Below are 25,167 nucleotides of genomic sequence, written 5' to 3'. Positions count from 1 at the left end.
AACCTCCTCCAGCCCCTACACCCCTCCCTATCTCTGTAACCCTCCTCCAGCCCCTACACCCCTACCTATCTCTCTAACCTCCTCCAGCCCCTGCACCCTTACCTATCTCTGTAACCTCCTCTAGTCCCTCCACCCCTCCCTATCTCTGTAACCTCCTCCAGCCCCTACACCCCTCCCTATCTCTGTGTCCCTATCCCTACCTCCGAGATCTCTGTGCTCCTCCAATTCTGGCCTCTTGCGCATCCCCTGATTCCCATCGCTCCTCCATTGGCCGTGCCTTCAGCTGCCTGGGGGGGGCCCTGAGCTCTGGAATTCCCTCCCTAAACCTCTCTGTCTCTCACTTTCTCTCCCTCTCTCTCTCTCTTTCTCCATCTCTCTCTCTCTCTTCCCCTCTCCCCCTCTCCATACCACATATGTTAAAGTTGCTAAATAAATGCAATCTGTTGTTGTTGCTCAGAACTGTATAAAACTGAATTAATTTTGCTGGTAAAATCTATCTTGTCCTCTCAGCAAAAGCCTATTGTCCTTCTGAGACTAAGAGAGCCCCAGGCCTGAATTAGGTTGATCATATAGCACCTTCATCACAAGTATTTACAGCACAGAAACAGGCCACTCGGCCCCTCTGCTCCGTGCTGGTGTTTCTGCTTCATACCAGCCTCCTCCCACCCCCCTCTTCATCTCCCCCCTCCCATCACCATATCCTTCTATTCCTGTCTCCCTCGTGTGTTTATCCAGCTTCCCCCCTTTAATCCATCTCTGCGATTCACCTCGACCACTCCCTGTGGGAGCGAGTCCCACATTCTCCCCACTCCCCACAGGAGCGAGTCCCACATTCTCCCAACTCCCCGTGGGAGCAAGTCCCACATTCTCCCCGCTCCCCGCAGGAGCGAGTCCCACATTCTCCCTGCTCCCCATGGGAACGAGTCCCACAATCTCCCCACTCCCCTTGGGAGCGAGTCCCACATTCTCCCTGCTCTCTGGGTAAAGGAGTTTCTCCTGAATTCCCCATCGGGTTTATTGGTGACTGTCTGATATTGATGGCCCCCCTAGTTCTGACAATTGGATGACAATCGGAAATATCTCTCCGTTGACCCTGACAAACTCTTGCACAGGCTTTAAGGCCTGAGATGGAAGATTGGGTGCAGTGCTGTGAGAGTAAGTGCCGTAGAGGTGTAGAATTGGAAGCGGTCACCTTAAACATCCTGGGCGCTCGGGAATCTGTCCCAACGTCGACCACGTAGATTCTGGACGAGATCAGGGAAGGCAGGATCAGGCGATTGCGCTTTTTGGATGCATCTCCGTGGCAACTGCTGCAAGCGTTCCACCCGGAATGGTGGAGCTCATCCTTGAGGTTGGGCATTGAGAGGCGATGAATAACCTTCGAGGAAGGCGATAGTTTGAGGTGAATTACAGGGTCTGATTTTCAAGGCTTCAACCTCCTGTTTAAACCCTTTCTCTCCTCTACCAGGCCCCCCTCCCTCTACACTGCCCCCATCAAACACTCCCAGGACAGGTACAGCATGGGGTTAGATACAGAGTCAAGCTCCCTCTACACTGTCCCCATCAAACACTCACAGGACAGGTACAGCACGGGGTTAGATACAGAGTAAAGCTCCCTCTACACTGTTTTTGTTTTGGACTGCCAGGACAGGTATAGGCAACCTATCCACAAAGATTCACTCCCTCCACCACCGACGCACGGTAGCAGCAGTGTGTGTACCATCTACAAGATGCACTGCCGGAACTCACCAAGGCTCCTTCGACAGCACCTTCCAGACCCATGACCACTACCATCTAGAAGGACAAGGGGAGCAGACACATGGGGAACACCACCACCTGGAAGTTCCCCTCCGAGCCACTCCCCATCCTGACTTGGAAAATATATCAGCCGTTCCTTCACTGTCGCTGGGTCCAAATCCTGGGACTCCCTCCCTAACAGCACGGTGGGTGTACCTACACCACAGGGACTGCAGTGGTTCAAGAAGGCAGCTCACCCACCACCTTCCCGAGGGGCAATTAGGGATGGGCAATAAACGCAGGACCAGACCAGCAACTCTCACGTCCCATAAATTAATTTAAAAAAAGATTTATTCTGTGATTCAATAGCTTGCCAACACTCATTGTGTGGGGAACAGACACTTGTGCAAGGGCATCTCACACTTCAGTACACAACTGAGAGACAGGGCCTTCCCATGTAGGCCAGACCAGGTAAGGACGGCAGATTTCCTTCCCTAAAAGGAACATTAGTGAACCAGATGGGTATTTACGACAATCCATGATAGTTTCCTGAGACTAGCTTCCAATTCCAGATTTTATTAATTGAATTGAAATTCCACCAGCTACCGTGAGTGGGATTTGAACCCGTGTCCCCAGAGCGTTAGCCTGGGCCCCTGGGTTACTAGCCCAATGACATTACCCCTGCATCATCTCCCCTATTTGAACACCATCGTTGTGTCTGTGTTCAACAGAATGTGTCTGATGTGACATATTAAAAGTTTCACGAAATCCCCTTCCTACACGGTCAAGGAGAGATGCGTCAAGAGAATTCGTCCTGCCATTCGTTGAATGATCCTTCTTCGAGTGGGGAGGAATTTCTCATCACTGGGATGGCTCAAGACCTCAAGTCCAGCTCCTAGGCTGTACCAAGCTCGCTAATTTCAGCCAAGGCTCTGTTTTGGGCCCTTCTTGGAAAAAAAAAACATTCCCTCCTTTGAGGAGAGTTAGTGACGGGTCCGTTCAGGTTGGCGAGCGTCAGCGCGAGCTATACTTTCCTGTCACTCCCTTTCGGAAAGAATTGGATTTGGTTTGTTATCTCTATCCTTTGCTTTTCCAAGGGACATGGCTACCCAGGTCATGTGACCTGTATCGTAACTCCATTTACTCGACGTCACAGTACGGTTACAGTGCAGAAGGGGACCATTCGGCCCGTTGTGCCTGTGCTGGCTCATCCCACGCCCGGCTCCTTTTACCTGCCACCTCCTAAATTTTGTTTTCTTCAGCTAACCTCCCAAATGAATCTGCCTCCCCACTGGCACCTCTCAGTCAGCGCATTCCAGATCCTAACCACTCGCTGCGTTAGTCAAAAAAAAGGTTTTCCTCATGTCTCCATTGCTTCTTTCGCCAATCACCTCCGGTGCTCCATCCTTCCGTGAGTGGGAATGGCTCCTCCCTCTCTACTCTGTCCAGACCCCCGCCTCCCGATTCTGAACGCCTCCGGTCAAATCTCTTCTCGGCCTCCCCCTTCTCCGAGGAGAACAACCCCAGCTTCTCCAATCTCGAGAAGTCTCTCACCCCCTGGGACTGTTGGCGTGAATCTTTCCTGCGCCCTCTCTCTCTCTCTCTCCGAGGTGTTCACATCCTTCCCCAAAAGTGCAGCGCCCAGAACCGGAAGCAGTAAAACCAGTTGATGCCGAACCAGAGCGTTATGGAGGTTCACCATAAGCTGCTCGCTTCTGTAATCTGTGCCTCCATTTATAAAGCCCAGCCTCTGGACGTCTTATTGACCATTTCTCAACCCACCTTCAACAATTTGTACACATATAAGCCCAGGGTTTTGGCCATCAGGTTGGTGGTGGTGGGTGCGGTGCCCGGTACAGGGCTCTCTGTGCAGGAGTCATAGGGTCATCGCGTATAAAGAGAGACAGGATAGGCTGGGGTTGTTTTCCTTAGAGCAGAGAAGGCTGAGGGGGGACCTGAGAGAGGTGTACAAAATTATGAGAGCCGTAGATAGGAAGAAACTGTTTCCCTTAGTGGAGGGGTCAATAACCAGGGGACATGGATTTAAGGTAAGGGGCAGGAGGTTTAGAGGGGATTTGAGGAGGGATTTTTACACCCAGAGGGTGGTGGGAATCTGGAACTCTGCCTGAGGGGGTGGTGGAGGCAGGAACCCTCACAACAATTAACAAGTGTTTAGATGAGCACTTGAAACGCCGTAGCACACAGGGCTGCGGGCCAAGTGCTGGATTAGAACGGATAGGGGCTTGATGGCCGGTCCTTCCCCTTTACCATCGGGGAGTCGGCAAGGAGGGTGTTCCACGCAGCAGCCCCGTGCAATGGAAGATTAAGATGGTTCACGGACCCCGCCCCCCCTCACCCCAACCAGGCCGCCTAGCCTCTCTGCGGCCTTGAGGAGTCCGTGTTCCGGGTGTCCATAGGTTGCGCGAGGCTGCAGCCCCTTTCGGAAGGGGGCCTGCTCCTCAGGATCTGGTGGCACTTTGACCCCACCCTCCTGACCGTCGGCCACCCAGTGCGGTCGGAGTTGGGGGGGGGGGGGGTGGGGGGGTGCAGCTTTTGGGAAGGGGGGGGTGGGTTTGGGGGTTGCTCAGCCCTGCTGACTCTCTTCTGCAGCTACGCTTGTGCCCAGGTGCCCCTGGAGAGGGATCAGAGGGTTTCTGCCGGTGAGCCTGAGGCCTTCCCTGACCAGTGGGCACCGTGGGGCCTAGAAAGCATCAGCAGCCCCAGGAAACCTTTAATTTGATTTATTAGGTTCCCCATTAAATTTTTGCCTTTTGCTACTGTGCCCCTTCGGGATGCTGCCGATTAGTTCCTTAGTTTATTTTACTGGTTTTAAAAGACCACATAAACCCCAAGGTCCCTCTGCTCCTGCACCTCTTTTACAATTGTAACCCTAACCCACCCCCTGACAGGCTGAGGGAGGGGTGTCTGGAGTAACCCACCCCCTGACAGGTTGAGGGAGGGGGGGGGTCAGGGGTAACCCACCCCCTGACAGGTTGAGGGAGGTGGGGCCTAGTTCAATCCTGAGCCTCTCTGACCTCTGAACCCACTGACCGATGGCTGATGCCCCAGCACTGACACTGAGTCCCTCTCTGAGCCCAAGTCAGAGTGACAAGACCCGCCACAACCTCTGCTGGCCTCAGCTGAAAAGCACTGACCCCAGAGCTGCTCGATGCGTCGAGTTAATCCATCGCCTGCAGCATCATCCACAATAAAACCAGCTCCTACAACTCCAAGCCGAGCCAGCCTCGAGCCGGCCTGAACAGGTTTCACCCCGCTTGGGGAATCGTTTTACTTGACACGGTCCCTCTACTGTCCCCACGCCCCCCCAACCGTTCTGCCGTCTGGAGCATATCACTCCGCAGGTCTCCACGTTCAGCCTGCCGCTCACCCACCCATCTCCCAAGCCTGCCTGCGGCCCCCACCCCCCCAAAGCTGACCACCACCCTCCCCGCCGTTCGTGAGACACTCCCAAGCCTTGGCGCTCCTACCCAAGACCATCAGCCCTCCCCGGGGGGGGGTCTTGGATAGTCTTCGACAACATTGAGAACAGACCCCCCCCGGTGGCTCCCTCGCCAGCCAACATCGCACACTTGCTGCAGGCTGCGAGTTGAGCCCAGCCCACTGAGATTCCCTGGCTGCTCCCTACCAACAACACCTCTAAAACAATATCGCCCTTTGTGCGCTGCCTGGACTAAGGTTTCAGTTTAAAAGCAAAAAAAAACAAACTGCAGATGCTGGAAGTCCAAAACAAAAACAAAAATAGCTGGAAAAACTCAGCAGGTCTGGCAGCATCTGCGGAGAGGGACACAGTTAACGTTTCGAGTCCATATGACTCTTCATCAGAACTAAGTAAAAATAGAAGAGAGGTGAAATATAAGCTGGTTTAAGGGGGGGTGGGACAGGTAGAGCTGGATAGAGGGCCAGTGATAGGTGGAGATAACCAAAAGATGTCACAGACAGAAGGACAAAGAGGTGTTGAAGGTGGTGATATTATCTAAGGAATGTGCTAATTAAGGGTAGAAAGCAGGACGAGCAAGGTACAGATAGTCCTAGTGGGGGTGGGGGTGGGGTGAAGGGAAGGGATCGAAATAGGCTAAAAGGTAGAGATAAAACAATGGATGGAAATACATTTAAAAATAATGGAAATAGGTGGGAAAAGAAAAATCTATATGAATTATTGGAAAAAACAAAAAGGAGGGGGAAAATCGGAAAGGGGGTGGGGATGGAGGAGAGATTTCACGATCTGAAATTGTTGAACTCAATATTCAGTCCGGAAGGCTGTAAAGTGCCTGGTCGGAAGATGAGGTGCTGTTCCTCCAGTTTGCGTTGAGCTTCACTGGAACATTGCAGCAGGCCAAGCTGGTTTAAGGTGGGGTGGGATACGTAGAGCTGGAAAGACCCCCCCACCCACCCCACCCCTACTAGGGCTATCTGTACCTTTGTCGTCCAGCTTTCTCCCCTTCAGGTCACCTATTAGCACGTTCCTTAGATAACATCAGCATGGGTCAACACCCCTTTGTCCTTTTGTCTGTGACATCTTTTGGTTATCTCCACCTCTATCCAGCTCTACTCTACCTGTCCAATCTTTCCCCCCACCCCGGAAAAACTCAGCAGGTATAACAGCATCTGTGAAGAGAGAGAGAGAGAGAGAGAACAGAGGTGACATTTCGAGTCCGTATGACTCTCCTTCAGAGCTTGAGAGAAGTAAAAAATGTCCTGAAATTGGTACTAAAACCAAAAAACTGCGGATGCTGGAAATCCCAAACAAAAACAGAAACAGAAATACCTGGAAAAACTCAGCAGGTCTGGCAGCATCGGCGGAGGAGAGTCCAGTTGACGTTTCGAGTCCTCATGACCCTACGACAACTGTGCTCTTCTCCGCCGATGCTGCCGGACCTGCTGAGTTTTTCCAGGTATTTCTGTTTCCGTTTTTGTTATGAAATTGATACTGTTTTGAGGTGAGGCTGGGGAGAAGGCCAGCGATAGATGGAGGCAAGGGAGAGATTGCCAGAGGGTGTCATGGACAAAGCGGGTGTTAATGGTAGCGGCACTGGCTAAAGGAGGTGTTGATGGTGGCATTAAGGTCAGAAAGCAGAATGTGATAGTGGCAGGACCAAGGGGATGCACTCTGGAAAGAACGACATGACCCAGTGACATACGGGACCTTGTTGGGGGTGAGGAGGGCGAGTCATAAGGACTCAAAACGTTAACTCTTGTTTCTATTCTCTCCGCAGGCGCTGTCGGACCTGCTGAGCTTTTCCAGCTATTTTCTGTTTACGTTTCAGATTTCCAGCATCCGCGGTATTTTTTGCTTTTACGGTAACATTCTGGGCACCCGGGGCAGATGGTGGAATTGGAACTCACTGACAGATCTGGCCGTGGAACCGTCGTGTTTAAAAAAAAAGCCCCATCTGGTTCACTTGTGCCCCTCCTAGGGAAAGGGAAATCTGCTGTCCTTACCCGGTCTGGCCTACAGGCGACTCCAGACCCACAGCCCAGGTGGTTGACTCTGAAACGGCCGAGCAAGACACTGGGTAGAATTTTGCCATCGGCGAGCGGGTGGGGCTCGCTCGTCAGGCACGTATAGTGACGCTGGATGATGCCAACCTCACCGCGCCCCATTTAAATTGTCAGGGAGGTGGGGGGGGGGGCGTAGGGGTGGCGCAGTAAAATCAGCTGTGCACCCGCCGACCTGTCAATGGTCAATTGAGGCCATTGACAGGATCAATTATACAATTAAAGGACCTTAAGGTTGGTGGGCAGGCCAGGAGCCCTAGTGGGCAATAGTTAAAACACGAAGCCTCGTCCATCGGCGGGATGAGGTTTCATGCAGGGTTTTAAAATGTTTAATAAGCGTATTAGGTAAATCATGAACATGTCTCATCACGTGTGGCATTGTCACATGGAGGGGGACATTTTAGGGAATTTATCTGCTTCTATTTTTCATATTTTTGAAAGTGTCAGCGATCTCCCTGAGGCTGCACTTAGCCTCAGGGAGATGTGCGCTCTGTCGTGCGCATGCGTGAAAGAGCGCACTCTCGCTTTTGGGGAATCCCACACCACGCACCCCCCCCCCCCCACCACCCCACCCGCACAGGGAGCGCATTGCGCTTCTCGCCGGATGTCACGCTGGGCGGGCCTTAATTGGCCCCGCCCTGTTAAAATGGCGGCGGGGATCGTCTCACCGCCCGCCCGCCCGCCCACCGGAGATTGGGTTGGGCCCCCCCCACCACCCGGCAGGCAGAAAATTCTGCCCGCTGTGTTTTCGAGGGGCAGTTAGGGATGGGCAATACATGCTGGCCTCGCCCTCCCTCCATCTCCATGATTGAATAGGAGGGTGATCGTCTCAAAGAGGCGGATTTGCATTTTCAGCTCCCTCCTTGCCTCGTCCTTCCAGAGAGGGAGGATTTCCAGGGTGGGGGGGGCGGTGGGGAACGGGTTTCGGAGGGGGTGGTGGGTTTCCGGGGAGGAGTACGGGTTGTGGAGGGGTGTTGTTCAGATGAATGTGCCCGGGGAGGAGGGGTTGGAGAGGTCCATGCCTGCCTCCTGGGCAGCAAACCGAGGGCGGGTGTGGTATGGAGGAAGGGCAGAGTGAGGCGGTAGAGTGGGAGGGTGAGAGTTCGTCGTTAGCGGTAGAAGGTTTGGCAAAGGGTGGTTGGTGGGGACTCGGAGGCAGACGTGGACCCTGGGGGTAGGAAGGAGGAGGTTCGGAAGGTTAATGTGCTTGAGGGTGGGATTTTTGGGAATGAAGGGAATGTACACGTTCACCTGGACATCCCTGGAGGAAGAGGTGACGGAGGGGAGTTGGAAGGTGATGCTGGGGGGGGGGGGGCGGTCAACTGTGATGGTGGGGGAGAGGAAATGGGTGACTGGGGGAGGGTAAAGGATGGGGGAGTGAAAGCAAAACCAAACATAGTCTTACACATTGCTGAGAAGTACAGACTGTGTTCGCAACCATGACAGGAGAAGAAGGCCATCACCATCCCATTGTCAAATACAGCAGAGCCAGGACGAAGGGAAAATTTATAACTAGAAGATAAAAACTGGAGCGAGTGCTGCCTTAGGCAGCTGAACCATGTAAAGATGAAGCCTTCCCCTTTTTTAAAGTTGGATTTCTCAAAAAGGTCAGAAGTCCACAGCCAGGCGAGCAGCCAAAAGAGTTTTCATTGGTCACTCTGGAGTCTAGAAACCAGGCTGCGTTACTTGTTTGAGGAATTGTGGAAACACACCCACCATTGCACCATCATCAATCAGGACATTTCGAAATCCTGAAGGGGCAATGGGGAGGCCATTCGGGTATTGGAGCCTGTCCAGCATCCAATAAGATCATGGTTGAATTTCTATTTGAAAACAATCTCCCCCACTCGTACACATACACAAACAGACTCAGTCCAAAATGCTGGGGATATTAATGTGCATAAAATAATCACACACAAACAAAAAAACACATCCACATAAAACACACACATACTCACGCGCACACACACATAAACACACACACGGTGAGATTGAGCAAGTGTGATAATGCAGTGTGAATATATTATTTGTATCTGAGATCATATGAATGTGTGTGTGTGTGTGTGTGTGTGTGTGTGTGTGTGTGTGTGTGTGTGTGTGTGAGATGGAGAGCGTGCGAGTGAGCCAGTGTGACCATGACTTTGTGTATTTGTGATTCAGGAAATCTGTGTTTGTGTGTGCGTATGAGTGCATTAATAGTGTGTGTGTAAGAGTGTGTCATTTTGAGATTGCGAAAGTGAGCTTGTAATTGTGTGAAGGAGTGCATGATTGTCCGAAAGCGTGTCCGTGTGTGGTGGGACAGCAGGGTGTGTGACATTCAGAGTGCTTGAGAGAATGTGCGAATGTGCATGGGAGTGAGAGTTTTATAGAGGGAGAGTGTGTCTGAATGTGTGTTTGCCTGCTGACACAAATCAGTGCTTCTCTGTAAGAGTTTGTGAGTGAGTGTGATATGTGAGTGTGTGCAAGTGTGAGATTTGAGAGGGTTTCGTGAGGGTGTGTGAGAAAGTATGTAAATCTGTGTGTGTGCCTGCTTGTGAGAGATAGAGAGTGAGTGTCAATGTGTGTGAGACATTGATTGTATGATATTCTGACTGACAGAATCTGTGTGTGTTTGCATGTCAATGTGTGTCTGCGTGCATGTGAGTCTGTGTGAGTGAAAGTGTGTGTGTGTGTGTGTGTATGTGAGACAGAGAATGTGTAGCATTGTGATAGTGTGATATTGAAGGTGAATTTGATTCTGGGAGTGTGTGTGTGAGAGGGATGAGTGTTTGATTGAGATGATGTGTGAGTGCTTGTGTGAATGTGTGTGAGGGAGTGAGTGAATGTCTGTTTCTGAGAGAGAAAAAAATGTGGTATACAGAGTGTCTGTGAGTGTCTGCCTGTGTGTGTGTCCGTGTTGTGTGTGTGTGTGTGAGTGAGAGAGAGAGAGACAGAAAGATTTGGACAGTGTGGGATTGAGCGAGCATGTGATTTTGTGAAAATGTGAGAGTGAGAATGTGTGTGTGAATGTGTGGAAAAGTGTAAGGGCATGTCACTCTATGATAGGGTGTGTGTGTGCGTTTGTGTGAGATAGATCTGTTGCCTCTGAGTCAAAGAGGGTCGCCAACTGTGGTTCAAAGTATTCCCGGAGGTTTCTCCACATGACTAGGCCCCCCACGCTCCAGCCATTAGCCGGCCAACACATCCAGCCTTGTGACGCACTGCCTTCCCGGGCCAATTGGAAAGCCAGGACTCATTACCCAAGTGGATGGTGCTCGACTGTCAGTCAAACAACCTTCCTTTCCCGTTTTCAATATTTTTTATATCTGGTAAAAGGAAACGGTGAAAGAAAACGACAAAGGAAAAACCTTTTTCCACGTCCCGATGATTTTTTTTCCAGGCTTGCACGCAGCAGCCGATCGACAATCCCTGGAGACTCCAGGCCAATCCTGGAAGGTTGGCAACCAAGAGTCAGAAGGTGGTGGGTTCGAATCCCCATCCCAGAGACTTGAGCCCCATAACCTAGGCTCACACTCCCGGTGCCGGTACTGAGGGAGCGCTATCTTTACATTCAGACGTCAAAAAGATGCCCTTTGCAGGTGGATGTAAAGGATCCCACAGCTGAGGGATTAAATATTGGCCCCAGGACACCGGGGAGAAGACACATGGGATCTGCTGTTGGAATAGGAGCAGGGGGTAGTTCTCCCTGGTGTCCTGGGAACCGATATTCATTCCTCAGCCAGCACCACTGAAAAGAAAAGATGATCTGGGTCGTTGTCCCAGTGCTGTCTGCGGGATCTTGCTGTGCGCAAACTGGCTGCCAGGTTTCCTGCACCACACCAGCGGCCTCACTTCAAAGAAAATGGCTTCATTGGCCGTGAAGTGCCTTGTGAGGTCCTGAGGTGGCGAAAGGCGCTATAGAAATGCAAGTTCTTTCATCATCACAGGCAAGATTGCCAACCACGCCCGCCCCCACCCCACAACCACCCCCCACCCACCCCCCCCCCCCCCCCCCACCCCCCCACCCCTCAGCACCCAGCTTTCATTATTTAACAGGGTTATCGTCCCTCTTCCTCCATCGTTTACCAGATTTTACCCCCTTCCCTCCCAGGGGCTATAGGTTTGTTAGCTCCTCTTCCCTTAATCCGATCAAATTTTAAAATCCTCCGCTTCTCTGCCCTCCCCGATGCCACCATGTTGCGTTCAGCCACTGAGTCAAGCTCATTGGCCGAACTTTAACCTCTGTTCAAACCTCTGTTGAACCGGCCACTCTGGTTGGACGAACCCCTGGCCCGAAACAAACTTGACCGGTTGGACAATTCTTGGCGTGACAGGCTCCTTTACCACATCTGGGTGATTTTTATTACCCGTAAACCAAAACGTTCACAGGTTGGGTTTTTTTGTGTGTCAGGTGATATACTTTTAAAATAATTTAAAACAACATTTTTTTTTAAAATAATTTTCCGGCCTGGGTGTTACTCGTGGTGGAGCTTAGCAATGTCGGAAGTAGCGCAGGAACAGGAGGAGGCTATTCAGCTCCTGGAGCCTGTTCGGCCGCTCAGTGGCTGATCTGTGTCCCAACTCCACCCACTCGCCTTGAGTCCATATCCCTTTGCACCCTGGTCTATCGAGATATCTGTCAGCATCCAATTTGAGTGATTCATTCAGCCAGCGTTAACTGCTTTTTGCGGGGACAGAGTTCCTCACTTCCCCCCACCCTGTTTAAGCAGTTGTTCGGCAGTACAGAACTTGAATCGTGCTGTAAAGAGAGTCATCTTGCCGAAGTTTTTCGTCTTGCACTCATCAGGACAAACACAAGAATACCAAATTTCAAAGGATCGCAATGGCTGACACGACAGGGCAAAAGAATGCTGATTGGCTGGCAAATCGACTCCGATTGGCCAATTGGAGAATGCAACAGGGAATTAGGTGCTCCCCCGAGCTCCCAGGTGACTCAAAAACGACACAAAGCTGGAACATATTCCTTTCGTTTACAGAGAATGTGTCCCTGCCTATGTCGTTTCCAGCAAGTGTAAAAGGCTTCTGCCAAGCCTTGCGCCTTTTTTGAATTACCCAGGAGCTTGGGGGGGGCCCTATCATTCCCCGTTACTTACTCCATGGTAACACCTCGGCCAATCAGAGCCAACTTCTCAACCAGTCAGCTCCCTTTTCTCCTGCGGTATAAATTGTTGTGAGAGTTTGAAATTTGACATTCTTGCGTTTGTCCCGGTGAATGCAGGATGGAAAACTTGGGCAACATGTCCCTCCCTTCAGCAATGTTAAAGAAGTTTTTCCTTTGTCCTCTCCCTGCTTCTAACTTTAAGATTATGCCCCCTTCGTCCTGGATGCTTCCCCCACTAGTGGGCTAAAAGAGTTCCTCTCGGTCAAAGTATTAAAAAGCGCAATCAAATCAGCGCTTCTCAACCCCCCCACCCTACCCACGCTGCACCTTCACTATTCCAGGGAACACAAGCCCGGTTTATGCCATCTCTCCTTGTAATTTAACCCTTGGAGTCCCAGTAACATTGGGGTGCACCCGCACCAAGTGCCTGCCGGAGCTAACGTACCTGGGAGTAAGTGCCTGACTTGGGATCGACATCAACTGTGGCTAGGTAGTCGGGCTTGTTGACCGTTGTGTTCCTGTAGATACAGGGCAAGTAGACAATTTCCTCCCGCGGACCTTTTTAAACGAGACAAAACACAGATCATTTCGACGTGAAACACAGCAGCGAGCCTCCTCCCTCCGTTTTCTTCGCCCACCGCCCCCCCCCCCAACCCCCACCCACCCCCTCCATCCCCTGAATGGGAGACCCCCTTCTTTCAGCAGGCAGGATCTTCAACCCAGTAGGCGGCTGACCTCCCAACTGTCCAGTGTTGGGGAGCCACCAGAACCCAGACCTGGCCTTCACGAATTCAATGAGATGGTGGCTCATCTTCCACTTCACCACCACTAATCCCCGTATCCCTTGACGTTTTCAATATGTAGAAATCCATCGATCTCAGTCTGAAAAAGACTCAGTGATTGAGCCTTCACAGCCCTTTGAGGCAGAGAATTCCAAAGATTCACGTCATTTACATCGATTTATGTAGCATTTCCAGCTATGAAACTGGCCATTCGGTCCCTCTGCTCCATGCTGATGTTTCTGCTCCACACGAGCCTCCTCCCAACCCCCTCTTCATCTCCCCCCACCACCATATCCTTCTATTCCTCTCTCTCTCTCATGTGTTTATCCAGACTCCCCCCCCTTTCAATCCATCTCTGCGATTCACCTCGACCACTCCCTGTGGGAGCGAGTCCCACATTCTCCCCACTCCCCACGAGAGCGAGTCCCACATTCTCCCCACTCCCTGTGAGATCGAGTCCCACATTCTCCCCACTCCCCACGGGAGCAAGTCCCACATTCTCCCCGCTCCCCGTGGGAGCAAGTCCCACATTCTCCCCACTCTCTATGGGAGCGAGTCCCACATTCTCCCCACTCCCCGTGGGAGCGAGTCCCACATTCTCCCCACTCCCCGTGGGAGCGAGTCCCACATTCTCCCCACTCCCCGTGGAAGCGAGTCCCACATTCTCCCCACTCCCCGTGGAAGCGAGTCCCACATTCTCCCCACTCCCCGTGGAAGCGAGTCCCACATTCTCCCCACTCCCCGCGGGAGCGAGTCCCACATTCTCCCCACTCCCCACGGGAGCGAGTCCCACATTCTCCCCACTCCCCACGGGAGCGAGTCCCACATTCTCCCCACTCCCCGTGGGAGCGAGTCCCACATTCTCCCCACTCCCCACGGGAGCAAGTCCCACATTCTCCCCACTCCCCGTGGGAGCGAGTCCCACATTCTCCCCTCTCCCCGTGGGAGCGAGTCCCACATTCTCCCCACTCCCCGTGGGAGCGAGACCCACATTCTCCCCACTCCCCACGGGAGCGAGTCCCACATTCTCCCCACTCCCCGTGGGAGCGAGTCCCACATTCTCCCCACTCCCCGTGGGAGCAAGTCCCACATTCTCCCCACTCCCCGTGGGAGCGAGTCCCACATTCTCCCCACTCCCCGTGGGAGCGAGTCCCACATTCTCCCCACTCCCCACGGTAGCGAGTCCCACATTCTCCCCACTCCCCGCGGGAGCGAGTCCCACATTCTCCCCACTCCCTGTGAGAGCGAGTCCCACATTCTCCCCACTCCTCGTGGGAGCGAGTCCCACATTCTCCCCACTCCCCGCGGGAGCGAGTCCCACATTCTCCCCACTCCCCGTGGGAGCGAGTCCCACATTCTCCCCACTCCCTGTGGGAGTGAGTCCCACATTCTCCCCGCTCCCCGCGGGATCGAGTCCCACATTCTCCCCACTCCCCGTGGGAGCGAGTCCCACATTCTCCCCACTCCCCGTGGGAGCGAGTCCCACATTCTCCCCACTCCCTGCGGTAGCGAGTCCCACATTCTCCCCTCTCCCCGTGGGAGCGAGTCCCACATTCTCCCCACTCCCCGCGGGAGCGAGTCCCACATTCTCCCCCCTCTCTGGGTAAAGACGTTTCTCCTGAATTCCCCATCGGATTTATCAGTGACTGTCTTATATTGATGGACCCCCCCCTGGTTCTGGTCTCTCCCCCCTCCCCCACAAGTGGAAACATCTTCTCTACGTTGACCCTATCAAAACTCTTCCAGAATTTTAAAGACTTTGATCAGGTCACCGAGGAGATCTTGTGGAGCAGTGGGTAGCGTCCCTGTCTCTGAGCCAGAAGCTTGGGAGCTTGGGTTCGAGTCCCGCTCCAGGTCTTGGTGTCCAAGGAAGGTGCCTTCCTAACGCGGCCAATCAACCTGTAAATCCGTCCAACACACACCAATGGCCGATGGCAAGAGCAGGAGAGATCCCTGGTCAGCCATGTGATGGAAAGAATGTTGGAGGCTCCACCATCACGATCCATAGCTCCAGACAACAACATGTGCGTATAAAAGTGCATGTTACCACGGCAACTCGGACTCCTTGGCGTGAGGGGGGGAGGGGTGGGGTCGCCGGTTGGTTCAATTGGCCGGTTGGCTGGTGTGGATCAGATAGGTTCGATTTCCCCCAATCCTGGCTGGGGCAGATTCGGGGACGTGCCACTTTGTGCTGCCCGCGGCACTGTGGGTCAGACCCGCCGTTGGGCAGGGAACTGAAGAAGATCAGGTCAACCCCTCCTCGGCCTTCTGTTTTCGAGAGAGAAGACCCTCCGGCTACTTTATCGCCTCTCAGTTCCGGCTTGTAAGTTGCTCACGGGGTCGATAGTTTGATAGACTCTTTATTGGATGGAGTGTGAGGTTCCATTAGTGTTAATTCATTTGAATATCAAGCGGGGTGTCACTCTGATACCAACCGCCTGCGTCTCTCTGCCCAAGTTAACTTTCTACCTCTTCATACCAACAGACTGTGGGGGGAGGCAGCAGCCAGGAAGTGGGACAAATAGGAAGGCACTTCCAAATGGCCAGCATGGGCACGAAGGGCAGAATGGCCTTCTCCTGTACTGTGATGTTGCATGGCTTCCTGTTGGAAACAGGTTTGGGGTTGTGGCCTCCTTTCTAGCTCTGGCATGTTGAAGGGGGGGCCCTCACATCTGAGACATTGGACGGAGGCTGGGGGCTCAGTATGCATCAGAGAGGGCACTGAGAGAGGACTGCTTTGTACGTTCTTATGCTAGATAGATAGGCTCTTGATTGGTAAGGGGGGTCAAAGCTTATGGGGAGAAGGCAGGAGAATGGGGTTGAGAAACTTATCAGCCATGATTGAATAGCGGAGCAGACTCGATGGGCTGAATGGCCTAATTTCTGCTCCTATGTCTTATGGTCTTATGGTCTATGGCTGCGAGACTGAGTGTATGAAAACAACGTAACCCATTTGTATACCACCACTTTGTCCCATCCTAATGATATCGGTGTCAGGCCAAGGCTCAGTGGCTCGCACACTCTCTCTCTCTCTCTCACTCTCTGAGTCAGAAAGTCATGGGTTTGAGTCCCCATTCCAGAGAATTGAGCCCAAAATGGCCAACAATCCCAGTGCTGGTGCTGAGGGAATGCCGCACTGTCGGAGGGTCAGTGCGGAGGGAGTGCCGCACTGTCGGAGGGTCGTACTGAGGGAGTGCCGCATTGTCGGAGGGTCAGTACTGAGGGAGTGCCGCACTGTCAGAGGGTCAGTACTGAGGGAGAGCTGCGCTGTCGTAGGGTCAGTACTGAGGGAGTGCAGCACTGTCGGAGGGTCAGTACTGAGGGAGTGCAGCACTGTCGTAGGGTCAGTGCTGAGGGAGTGCTGCACTGTCGAAGTGTCAGTACTGAGGGAGCGCTGCACTGTCGGAGGGTCAGTACTGAGGGAGTGCCGCACTGTCGGAGAGTCAGTACTGAGGGAGCGCTGCACTGTCGGAGGGTCAGTACTGAGGGAGTGCTGCACTGTCGAAGTGTCAGTACTGAGGGAGCACTGCACTGTCAGAGGGTCAGTACTGAGGGAGTGCCGCACTGTCAGAGATGCTGTGTTTCAGGGTGAGACATTAAATCGAGGCCCCAATCTGCCCTCGGGGGAATGTAAATGATCCCTCAGCCACTATTGTTAAGAAGAGCAGGGTGGAGTTCTCCCCAACGTCCTGGGGCCAATACTTATCCACCAGTCAACAGCACCAAAAAAGAACAGATGACCTGGGTCATTATCACGTTGCTGTTTGTGGGATCTTGCTGTGCGCAAATTGGCTGCCCGGTTTCCTACGTTTCAACAGTGAGCACACTCTGAAAGCACTTTCTTGGCTGTGAAGCGATGTGGGATGTTCTGAGGTGGTGAACGGCACTCGAGAAAAACAATTTATTTCAACATGCAAAGCAACGTACCTTTCATCGCCTCGCGTGGAGTCCTGTATCCGGGACCATGCTCTCCACACTTAGCTGCAGAATAAACACAGGCTATTGGAACAGATCAGTGTGTTAAAAATTCCTTGTTACCCGTCCCTAATTGCCCCTTGAACTGAGTGGTCTCGCTCGGCCATTTCAGGGGGGCAGTTAAGACTCAACCACACGGCTGTGGGTCTGGAGTCACGTGTAGGACAGACCGGGTAAGGACGGCAGATTTCCCTCCCTAAAGGGGGCATTAGTGACCCAGATGGGGTTTTAACGACAATCCATGATGGTTGCTATGGTCACCGTCACTGAGACTCGCTTCAATTCCAGATTTTATTCGTTGAATTTAAATTCCACCAGCTGCCCGTGGTGGGGTTTGAACCCGTGTCCCCAGAGCGTTAGCCTGGGCCTCTGGGTTACTAGCCCAGTGACATTAGTACTATATTACCATTACTTAAGAAGGTCAGGTCACCCCCTCAACCTTCTGTTCTCTAGAAAGAAGAGCCCCAGCTTGTTCAGTCTCTCCGGCTGGTTTATCGCCTCTCAGTTCCGGTTTGTAAGTTTCTCATGACCGAGCACGGGGTCGATAGTTTGATAGACTCTTTATCGGATGGAGCGAGAGGTTCCTTTACTGTTCATTCTTTTGAATATCAAGCGGGGTGCCACTCTGATACCAACCACTTGCATCTCCCTGCCCAAGTTAACTTTCTACCTCTCTTCATACCAACAGACTGTGGGGGGCAGTGAGGGCTTATTCTCTGGTAGCTCCCCCTCAGTGGGAGCCTATTCTCTGGTAGCTCCTCCTCAGTGGGAGCCTATTCTCTGGTAGCTCTCCCTCAGTGGGGGCCTATTCTCTGGTAGCTCTCCCTCAGTGGGGGGTGGGCTATTCTTTGGTAGTTCTCCCTCAGTGGGGGCTTATTCTCTGGTAGCTCTCCCTCAGTGGGGGCTTATTCTCTGGTAGCTCTCCCTCAGTGGGGGGTGGGCTATTCTCTGGTAGCTCTCCCTCAGTGGGGGCTTATTCTCTGGTAGCTCTCCCTCAGTGCGGGGGGCTATTCTCTGGTGGCTCTCGCTCAGTGGGGTCTTATTCTCTGGTAGCTCTCCCTCAGTGGGGAACTATTCTCTGGTAGCTCTCCCTCAGTGCGGGGGGCTATTCTCTGGTAGCTCTCCCTCAGTGGGGGGTGGGCTATTCTCTGGTAGCTCTCCCTCAGTGGGGTCTTATTCTCTGGTAGCTCTCCCTCAGTGGGGGGTGGGCTATTCTCTGGTGGCTCTCGCTCAGTGGGGTCTTATTCTCTGGTAGCTCTCCCTCAGTGGGGGGTGGGCTATTCTCTGGTAGCTCTCCCTCAGTGGGGTCTTATTCTCTGGTAGCTCTCCCTCAGTGGGGGGTGGGCTATTCTCTGGTGGCTCTCGCTCAGTGGGGTCTTATTCTCTGGTAGCTCTCCCTCAGTGGGGGGTGGGCTATTCTCTGGTGGCTCTCGCTCAGTGGGGTCTTATTCTCTGGTAGCTCTCCCTCAGTGGGGAACTATTCTCTGGTAGCTCTCCCTCAGTGTGGGGGGCTATTCTCTGGTAGCTCTCCCTCAGTGCGGGGGGTTATTCTCTGGTAGCTCTCCCTCAGTGCGGGGGGCTATTCTCTGGTAGCTCTCCCTCAGTGGGGGCTTATTCTCTGGTAGCTCTCCCTCAGTGCGTGGGGCTATTCTCTGGTAGCTCTCCCTCAGTGCGGGGGGCTATTCTCTGGTAGCTCTCCCTCAGTGGGGGCCTATTCTCTGGTGGCTCTCCCTCAGTGCGGGGGACTATTCTCTGGTAGCTCTCCCTCAGTGCGGGGGGCTATTCTCTGGTGGCTCTCGCTCAGTGGGGAACTATTCTCTGGTAGCTCTCCCTCAGTGCGGGGGGCTATTCTCTGGTAGCTCTCCCTCAGTGCGGGGGGCTATTCTCTGGTAGCTCTCCCTCAGTGGGGGCCTATTCTCTGGTAGCTCTCCCTCAGTGCCGGGGGCTATTCTCTGGTAGCTCTCCCTCAGTGCGGGGGGCTATTCTCTGGTAGCTCTCCCTCAGTGCGGGGGGCTATTCTCTGGTAGCTCTCCCTCAGTGCGGGGGGCTATTCTCTGGTAGCTCTCCCTCAGTGCGGGGGGCTATTCTCTGGTGGCTCTCGCTCAGTGCGGGGGGCTATTCTCTGGTAGCTCTCCCTCAGTGCGGGGGGCTATTCTCTGGTAGCTCTCTTTGGAGAAACAAGGCTCTACCCTTCTTTGCACCAAATATATCATTTTGAGTTAGCATTTAACCTGTCGCTTCACCACACGGAGTGCAGTGATTCAAGATGGCGGCTCACTGTCACCTTCTCAAGGGTACTTAGGGATGGGCAGGAAATGCTGGTGTCTCCAGCAAAGCCTACACCCTGCGAATGAGTAATTTCAAGCCCATAATTTCTTTTATCAGGGACTTGGATCATAAAATGGAACAGAGATAGGGGAAGCGATTGGGCTGGAGGCGTGGCGACCATGTTACTAAGCTGGTAATCCGGCGACCCGGCTTAATGCTCTGGAGGTGTGAGTTCAAATCCCACCACGGCAGCTGGGGGAATTTAAAAAGTGCAGTTAATTAATTAATCAATTAAATCATCGTTAATAAACCTGATCGCAAATAAATGCTGTTAATTAAATAAAGAGCGCTAGCCTCAGTAATGAGGCTAGCTCTCTTTATTTGATTAATAGCATTAATAATGAGGCTACCAGATTGTTGTAAAAACCCCATCTGGGTCACTAATGCCCCTTTAGGGGAGGGAAATCTGCCCTCCTTACCCGGTCTGGCCCTACACGTGACTCCAGACCCCACAGCCGCGTGGTTGACCCTTAACAGCCCCCCCCTGAAATGGTCTGGCAAGCTAGTCAATTGGACATTACGATAAAGCCCTAAGCACTGCGGCAGTTCAAGAAAGCGGCTCACCGCCATCTTCTCAAAGGGGCATTTAGGGATGGGCAACAATTTAAATAATTTAAAAAAAAACCCCACAGGCTTAACATTCCACAATGTACAGCCCCCGCCCCACCCCCCCAACCCCCACCCCACCCTTTTGCTATCGCGTTTGTCTGAACTCCAATCCTACAGGGCCTGTCTGGATCCTGACTCTCAGCAACCTGCTCCAAGTCGCTCTACCCCATAACCAGCACCAGGGAGCGCAATGGTTAAACGGTTCCTCTCCACCAGCTCAGAGTCCAACACACCAAACCCAGTGGCTTCCCCGTAATGCTCGCTTCCATCGGTTCAGTCTCAACAATTTGCAGTTTGTTTACATTCTTCGGAAGTATATCCGGCCGCAAATCCCGCTGCGCCCTTTCAGGGATGTGTTAGACATTGACTGGTTCGGTCTGCCAAGTATAATTTTCAAAGGATGGGATGTTGTCCTTGTCCTTTATCCCCAGGGAACCAGATTGCAAAGGGGGAGGGGCCGGCGCTTCAGTTTTGGGAAGCTCTGCTCAGAACCCCCCCACCCCCTCACCACATCGGGAGTAACTGGGTCCAGTTCTGGGCCCCTTTCCCTGCACCTCAGGAAGGACATATTGGCCCTTGGAGGTGGGGGGGGAGGGGGGGAGTAGAGCAGATTGACCAGAACCATCCCGGGGCTGAAAGGGTTAAACCCCGAGGGCGGGTCACACACACACACACACACACACACACACACACACACACACACACACACACACACACACACACACACACACACACACAGACTCGGCTTGTATCCCCCTCGAGGGTGGGAGATGAAGGGGGTGATCGGATCAAGGGTGGTTTAAGATGATTCAAGGATTCGATCGGGTCGATGGAGAGAAACTATTTCCTCTGGTGCGGGGTAGGGGGGGTGGGGTGGAGAGTCCAGAACAAGGAGGGGGTGGGCAGAACCTTAAAATGAGAGCCTGGCCGTTTGGGGGTGATGTCAGGAAGCACTTCACACACACACACACACACACACACACACACACACACACACACACACACACATACATCGGGGAGCAGGTAAGGAGATTAAAGGTTACGGAAACAAGGCGAGAAGATGGAGTTAAGATAAGATCGGCTGTAATCTGATTGAACAATGGGATAGGCTTCAAGGGCTGAATGGCCTCCTCCTGTTGGCCTGATCCCAACCCTGGGGAAGCCTAGTGTGGGTTGTAATTCAGCATTGGCTGAGTTTAGGGAGAAAGCAGTCCTTCCTGCCAGAAATAATGCACAGAACAAGGCGAAATGCAATCATGGATTCCCGAGTAGTTCAGTGAATACACTGTGTCACGGGGCCCTTTGTGATTGACAGCGATGTCTGTCGCTTCCATCAGTCGAGAGCACTCTCTCCCTCACCTCTGAATCGGCGGGGTTCAACCAGGCTCGAGGCCACACTCCAGAAACTGAAGCCTTTAATCCAGGCCGACACTCCCACTGCCAGTACTGAGGGAGAGCTGCACTGTCGGAGGGTCAGTACTGAGGGAGTGCCGCCCTGTCGGAGGGTCAGTACTGAGGGAGCGCCACCCTGTCGGAGGGTCAGTACTGAGGGAGTGCCGCACTGTCAGAGGATCAGTACTGAGGAAGTGCCACACTGTTGGAGGGTCAGTACTGAGGGAGTGCCGCACTGTCAGAGGATCAGTACGGAGGGAGTGCCGCACTGTCGGAGGGTCAGTACTGAGGGAGCGCCACCCTGTCGGAGGGTCAGTACTGAGGAAGTGCCACACTGTTGGAGGGTCAGTACTGAGGGAGCGCCGCACTGTTGGAGGGTCAGTACTGAGGGAGCGCCGCACTGTTGGAGGGTTAGTACTGAGGGAGTGCCGCCCTGTCGGAGGGTTAGTACTGAGGGAGTGCCGCACTGTCGGAGGGTCAGTACTGAGGGAGTGCCGCCCTGTCGGAGGTGCCATCTCTCAGATGAGACGCTCCACCAAGGCCCTATCTGCCCCCTCAGGTGGGTGTAAAAGATCCCCCAGCCGCTATTGGAAGCTATTGGAATGGTGAAGGAGCTCTCCCCGCTGACCCGGGGGCCAATATCTTTCCCTCAAGCGACAACTCTTGAGAAACAGATGCTGTGGGTCATCAGCCCGTTGCTGTTTGCGGGAGCTTGCTGTGACACATGTCCCATATTAAAACAGTGCACCCACTTCGAGAAAAGAAAGTGCGCCATTGACTGTGAAACGCTTTGGGGTGGGGGGGGGGGTCCTGAGGGTGGCGAATGGAGCTTGAGAAATGCAAGCCCTTTCGTTCTGAATAGACGTGCTGATAATCAACGAGGGAGGCTGTTAGCGACAGGGGGTTCACTCTATCAGAAAGAGCATCTGGCGACGATAAAGCATGAATGAGGGAATAATAAACCGCCCTGTCTCCTTGAGACTCTGGAACTCCCTCCCTAACCCTCCCATCCTTTCCCTCCTTTGGAAGGTTTCTTAAAACCCGTCCCTCGGACTGGGTTCCCAGCCGCCTCTCCCCACCGGGACTGCTTTCGTTCCTTCACTGCCCCCACGGCACCCCCCACTCCCTTGGCCATTAACCCCTCGACGAGAGATGCATTTATAAAACACGTTTGTCAAGGGGCTTGAGGTGTGGTGACCTGCGTGGGGCGAGAGCGGGCGAGGGGGGTATTGGGCTGGACGGCTCTTTCTTCCATTGGCTAGACGTAAGGGGCTGAGTGGCCCTCCTCCTGCACCTTAAGTTTTCTTCGTTTCCAATGTAGGGTCTTAACAGCACGGTGGGAGGCCATTCGGTCCCTCGAGTTCGTGCTAGCCCCCCCTCTGGCAGGCGACCCCGGTCAATCTCATTCCCCCACCCCCCCACCACTCCAACCCCATAGCCCAGCAAGTTTCGTTCCCTCAAGAGCCTGTCTAATTTCCTTTCGAGATCATTCAGGATCCCCAATCCCCTCACCACCCCACCCCACCCCACCACCCCCCTCCACCCCCCACTGCGGAAATGCCAAAGCGCTGCTGCCGGTGCCCTTAACTGACCCTCCAACTGGCCGGAGATGGGACGTTTATCGCCAGGGACTCGACATTCGAACCATGGCTATGACTTTTCCAGCTAGTTGTTGGCACTCGCTGGAGTTACTACACAGCCACCAACGCCGCAGGCTGCTTACAGCCTCTCGCAGGTAAGGGTGATGCATTGCAAGAAAAGCAAACAGGAGCCTTACCCATACTTTCCAGCACAAGGAATCTTGCTTTCACAGGCAGAACAGAGGGCACAAACTGGTTGGGAGTACCGTGGCAAGTGAGAGAGAGAGAGAGAGAGAAAACAAGCGAACATGCACACAAACTCAGAGAGAGAGAGAGAGAGAGAGAAGCGACAGACCAAAGTACACAATTCAAGTGAAGCTGACTTGCTACGTCACCAACCAATCCAAAAACATAATTGTTTTAACTCTTTGCAGCCCAGGTTAGAAGCTCTGCTCACCACTAAACCTCAGTTTCTTCACCCTTTTGCCAGTTGGTGACAGGGCAGTTGGACGTTAATAAGAAGACATACTTTGCATTCCTCTGGCGTCTGCCTTTCACCACCTCAGGATAACCCAAAGCCCAACAAAGTACTTATTTGTTTTTTGAAGCGTGATTGCTATTGTAATGTCAGAAATGTGGCAGCCAGTTTATGTACAGCAAGCTTCCAAAAACAGCAATACAGGGGATGGGCAATTTTAGACCTGCTAAATGTGTAATCAATGTAAAAAATGACCTCACGGCAAAGGATCCACTAGGAAAGAGCGATCATAACATGATGGAATTTCACATTCACTTTGAGGGTGAGAAGACTGGGTCTGAAGCTAGAGCCTCAAATATAAATGAAAGCAATTATAAAGATAAGAAGGCAGCATCAGCTAAAGTGGACTAGGAAAACAGGTCAAAAGGTAAGTCAATAAAGACAAAGTGGCAGACATTTAAAGAGATATTTCGTAACTCTCAACAAAGATATATTGCTTTGAGAAAGAAAGACTCGGTGAGAAGGATGCACCATCTGTGGCTAAATAAGGGAGATAAGGATGGTATCAAATTGAAGGAAAAGATGTACAATGCTGCAAAGATTAGTGGTAGGCCAGAACCCAGAAAAGGATGACTAAAAGAATAATAAAGAGGGAGAAAATTAGAGTATGAGAGAAAACAAGCGAGAAGTATGAAGTGAAAAGCTTCTTCAAGTATATAAAAAGGAAGAGAGTAGCTAAAGTGAGCATTGGACCTTTAGATGGTGAGACTGGGGAATTAATAATGGGAAACAAGAAAATGGTAGAGACTTCGAACTAGTATTTTCATTTGTCTACACAGTAGAAGACACAAAAATCATCCCAAGAACAGTAGAAATTCAAGAGGCATAAGGGAGGGAGGATCTTAAAAATAACCACGATCACTAGAGAAAAAGTAGTAGGAAAACTAATGGGACTAAAGACTGACAAGTCTCCCTGGAGCTGATGGCCTGCACCCTAGGGTCTTAAAGGAAGTGGTTGCAGAGATAGTGGATGCATTGGTTGTAATCATCTAAAATGTTCTAGGTTCTAGAAAGCCCCCAGTGGATTGGAAAATCACAATTGTAACGCCTCTATTCAAGAAAAGAGGGAGACAGAAAGCAGAGAACCACAGGCCAGTTAGTCTATCATCTGTCATTGGGAAAATGCTAGAACCCATTATTAAGGAGGTAATAGCAGGACATATAGAAAATCATTATACAATCAGGCAGAGTCAACATGGTTTTGTGAAAGGGAAATCATGTTTGACAAATTTATTAGAGTTTGTTGAGGAATTAACAAGCAAGGTAGTTAACGGGCAACCAGTAGATGCGGTGTATTTGGATTTCCAAAAGGTATTTGGTGAGGAGCCACATAAAAGGCTACTGCACAAGATAAGAACTCATGGCGTTGGGGATGATATATTATCTTGGATAGAGAATTGGCTAACTAATGGGAAATAAAAAGCCAGCATAAATGGGTCATTTTCTGTGCCACAGGAATCAGTGCTGGGGCCTCAACTATTTACAATCTTTATTACTGATAAAGGGATTGACTGTATTGTGCTTAAATTCGCTGATGATACAAAGCTAGGTAGGGGAGCAAGTTGTGAGGAGGATACAAAGAGTCTGCAAAGAGATATCGTTACATTA

The 25,167-nt window shown here is 52.3% G+C and overlaps 1 protein-coding gene across 1 annotated transcript in view; it reads right to left on the bottom strand.

The window, feature by feature from the left end:
- selenbp1 (selenium binding protein 1) overlaps nucleotides 1–23,387 on the bottom strand; it is a 40,410-nt gene extending 17,023 nt beyond the window's left edge. The window contains exons 1-4 of the mRNA XM_041181666.1: nucleotides 23,219–23,387; nucleotides 17,065–17,118; nucleotides 12,801–12,913; nucleotides 1,193–1,378 (exon numbers count right to left, since the gene is read on the bottom strand). Coding sequence (XP_041037600.1) covers nucleotides 1,193–1,378; nucleotides 12,801–12,913; nucleotides 17,065–17,118; nucleotides 23,219–23,222 — 357 coding nt within the window. The 5' untranslated portion in view covers nucleotides 23,223–23,387. The remainder of the gene's footprint in view (nucleotides 1–1,192; nucleotides 1,379–12,800; nucleotides 12,914–17,064; nucleotides 17,119–23,218) is intronic.
- Nucleotides 23,388–25,167: the final 1,780 nt, after the last annotated feature.

Source organism: Carcharodon carcharias, assembly GCF_017639515.1.
Source record: "Carcharodon carcharias isolate sCarCar2 chromosome 36 unlocalized genomic scaffold, sCarCar2.pri SUPER_36_unloc_1, whole genome shotgun sequence".
Taxonomy (NCBI): Eukaryota; Metazoa; Chordata; class Chondrichthyes; order Lamniformes; family Lamnidae; genus Carcharodon; species Carcharodon carcharias.
Note: the sequence above shows the minus strand (reverse complement) of the source record. Positions and strands in the feature narration are given on the sequence as shown.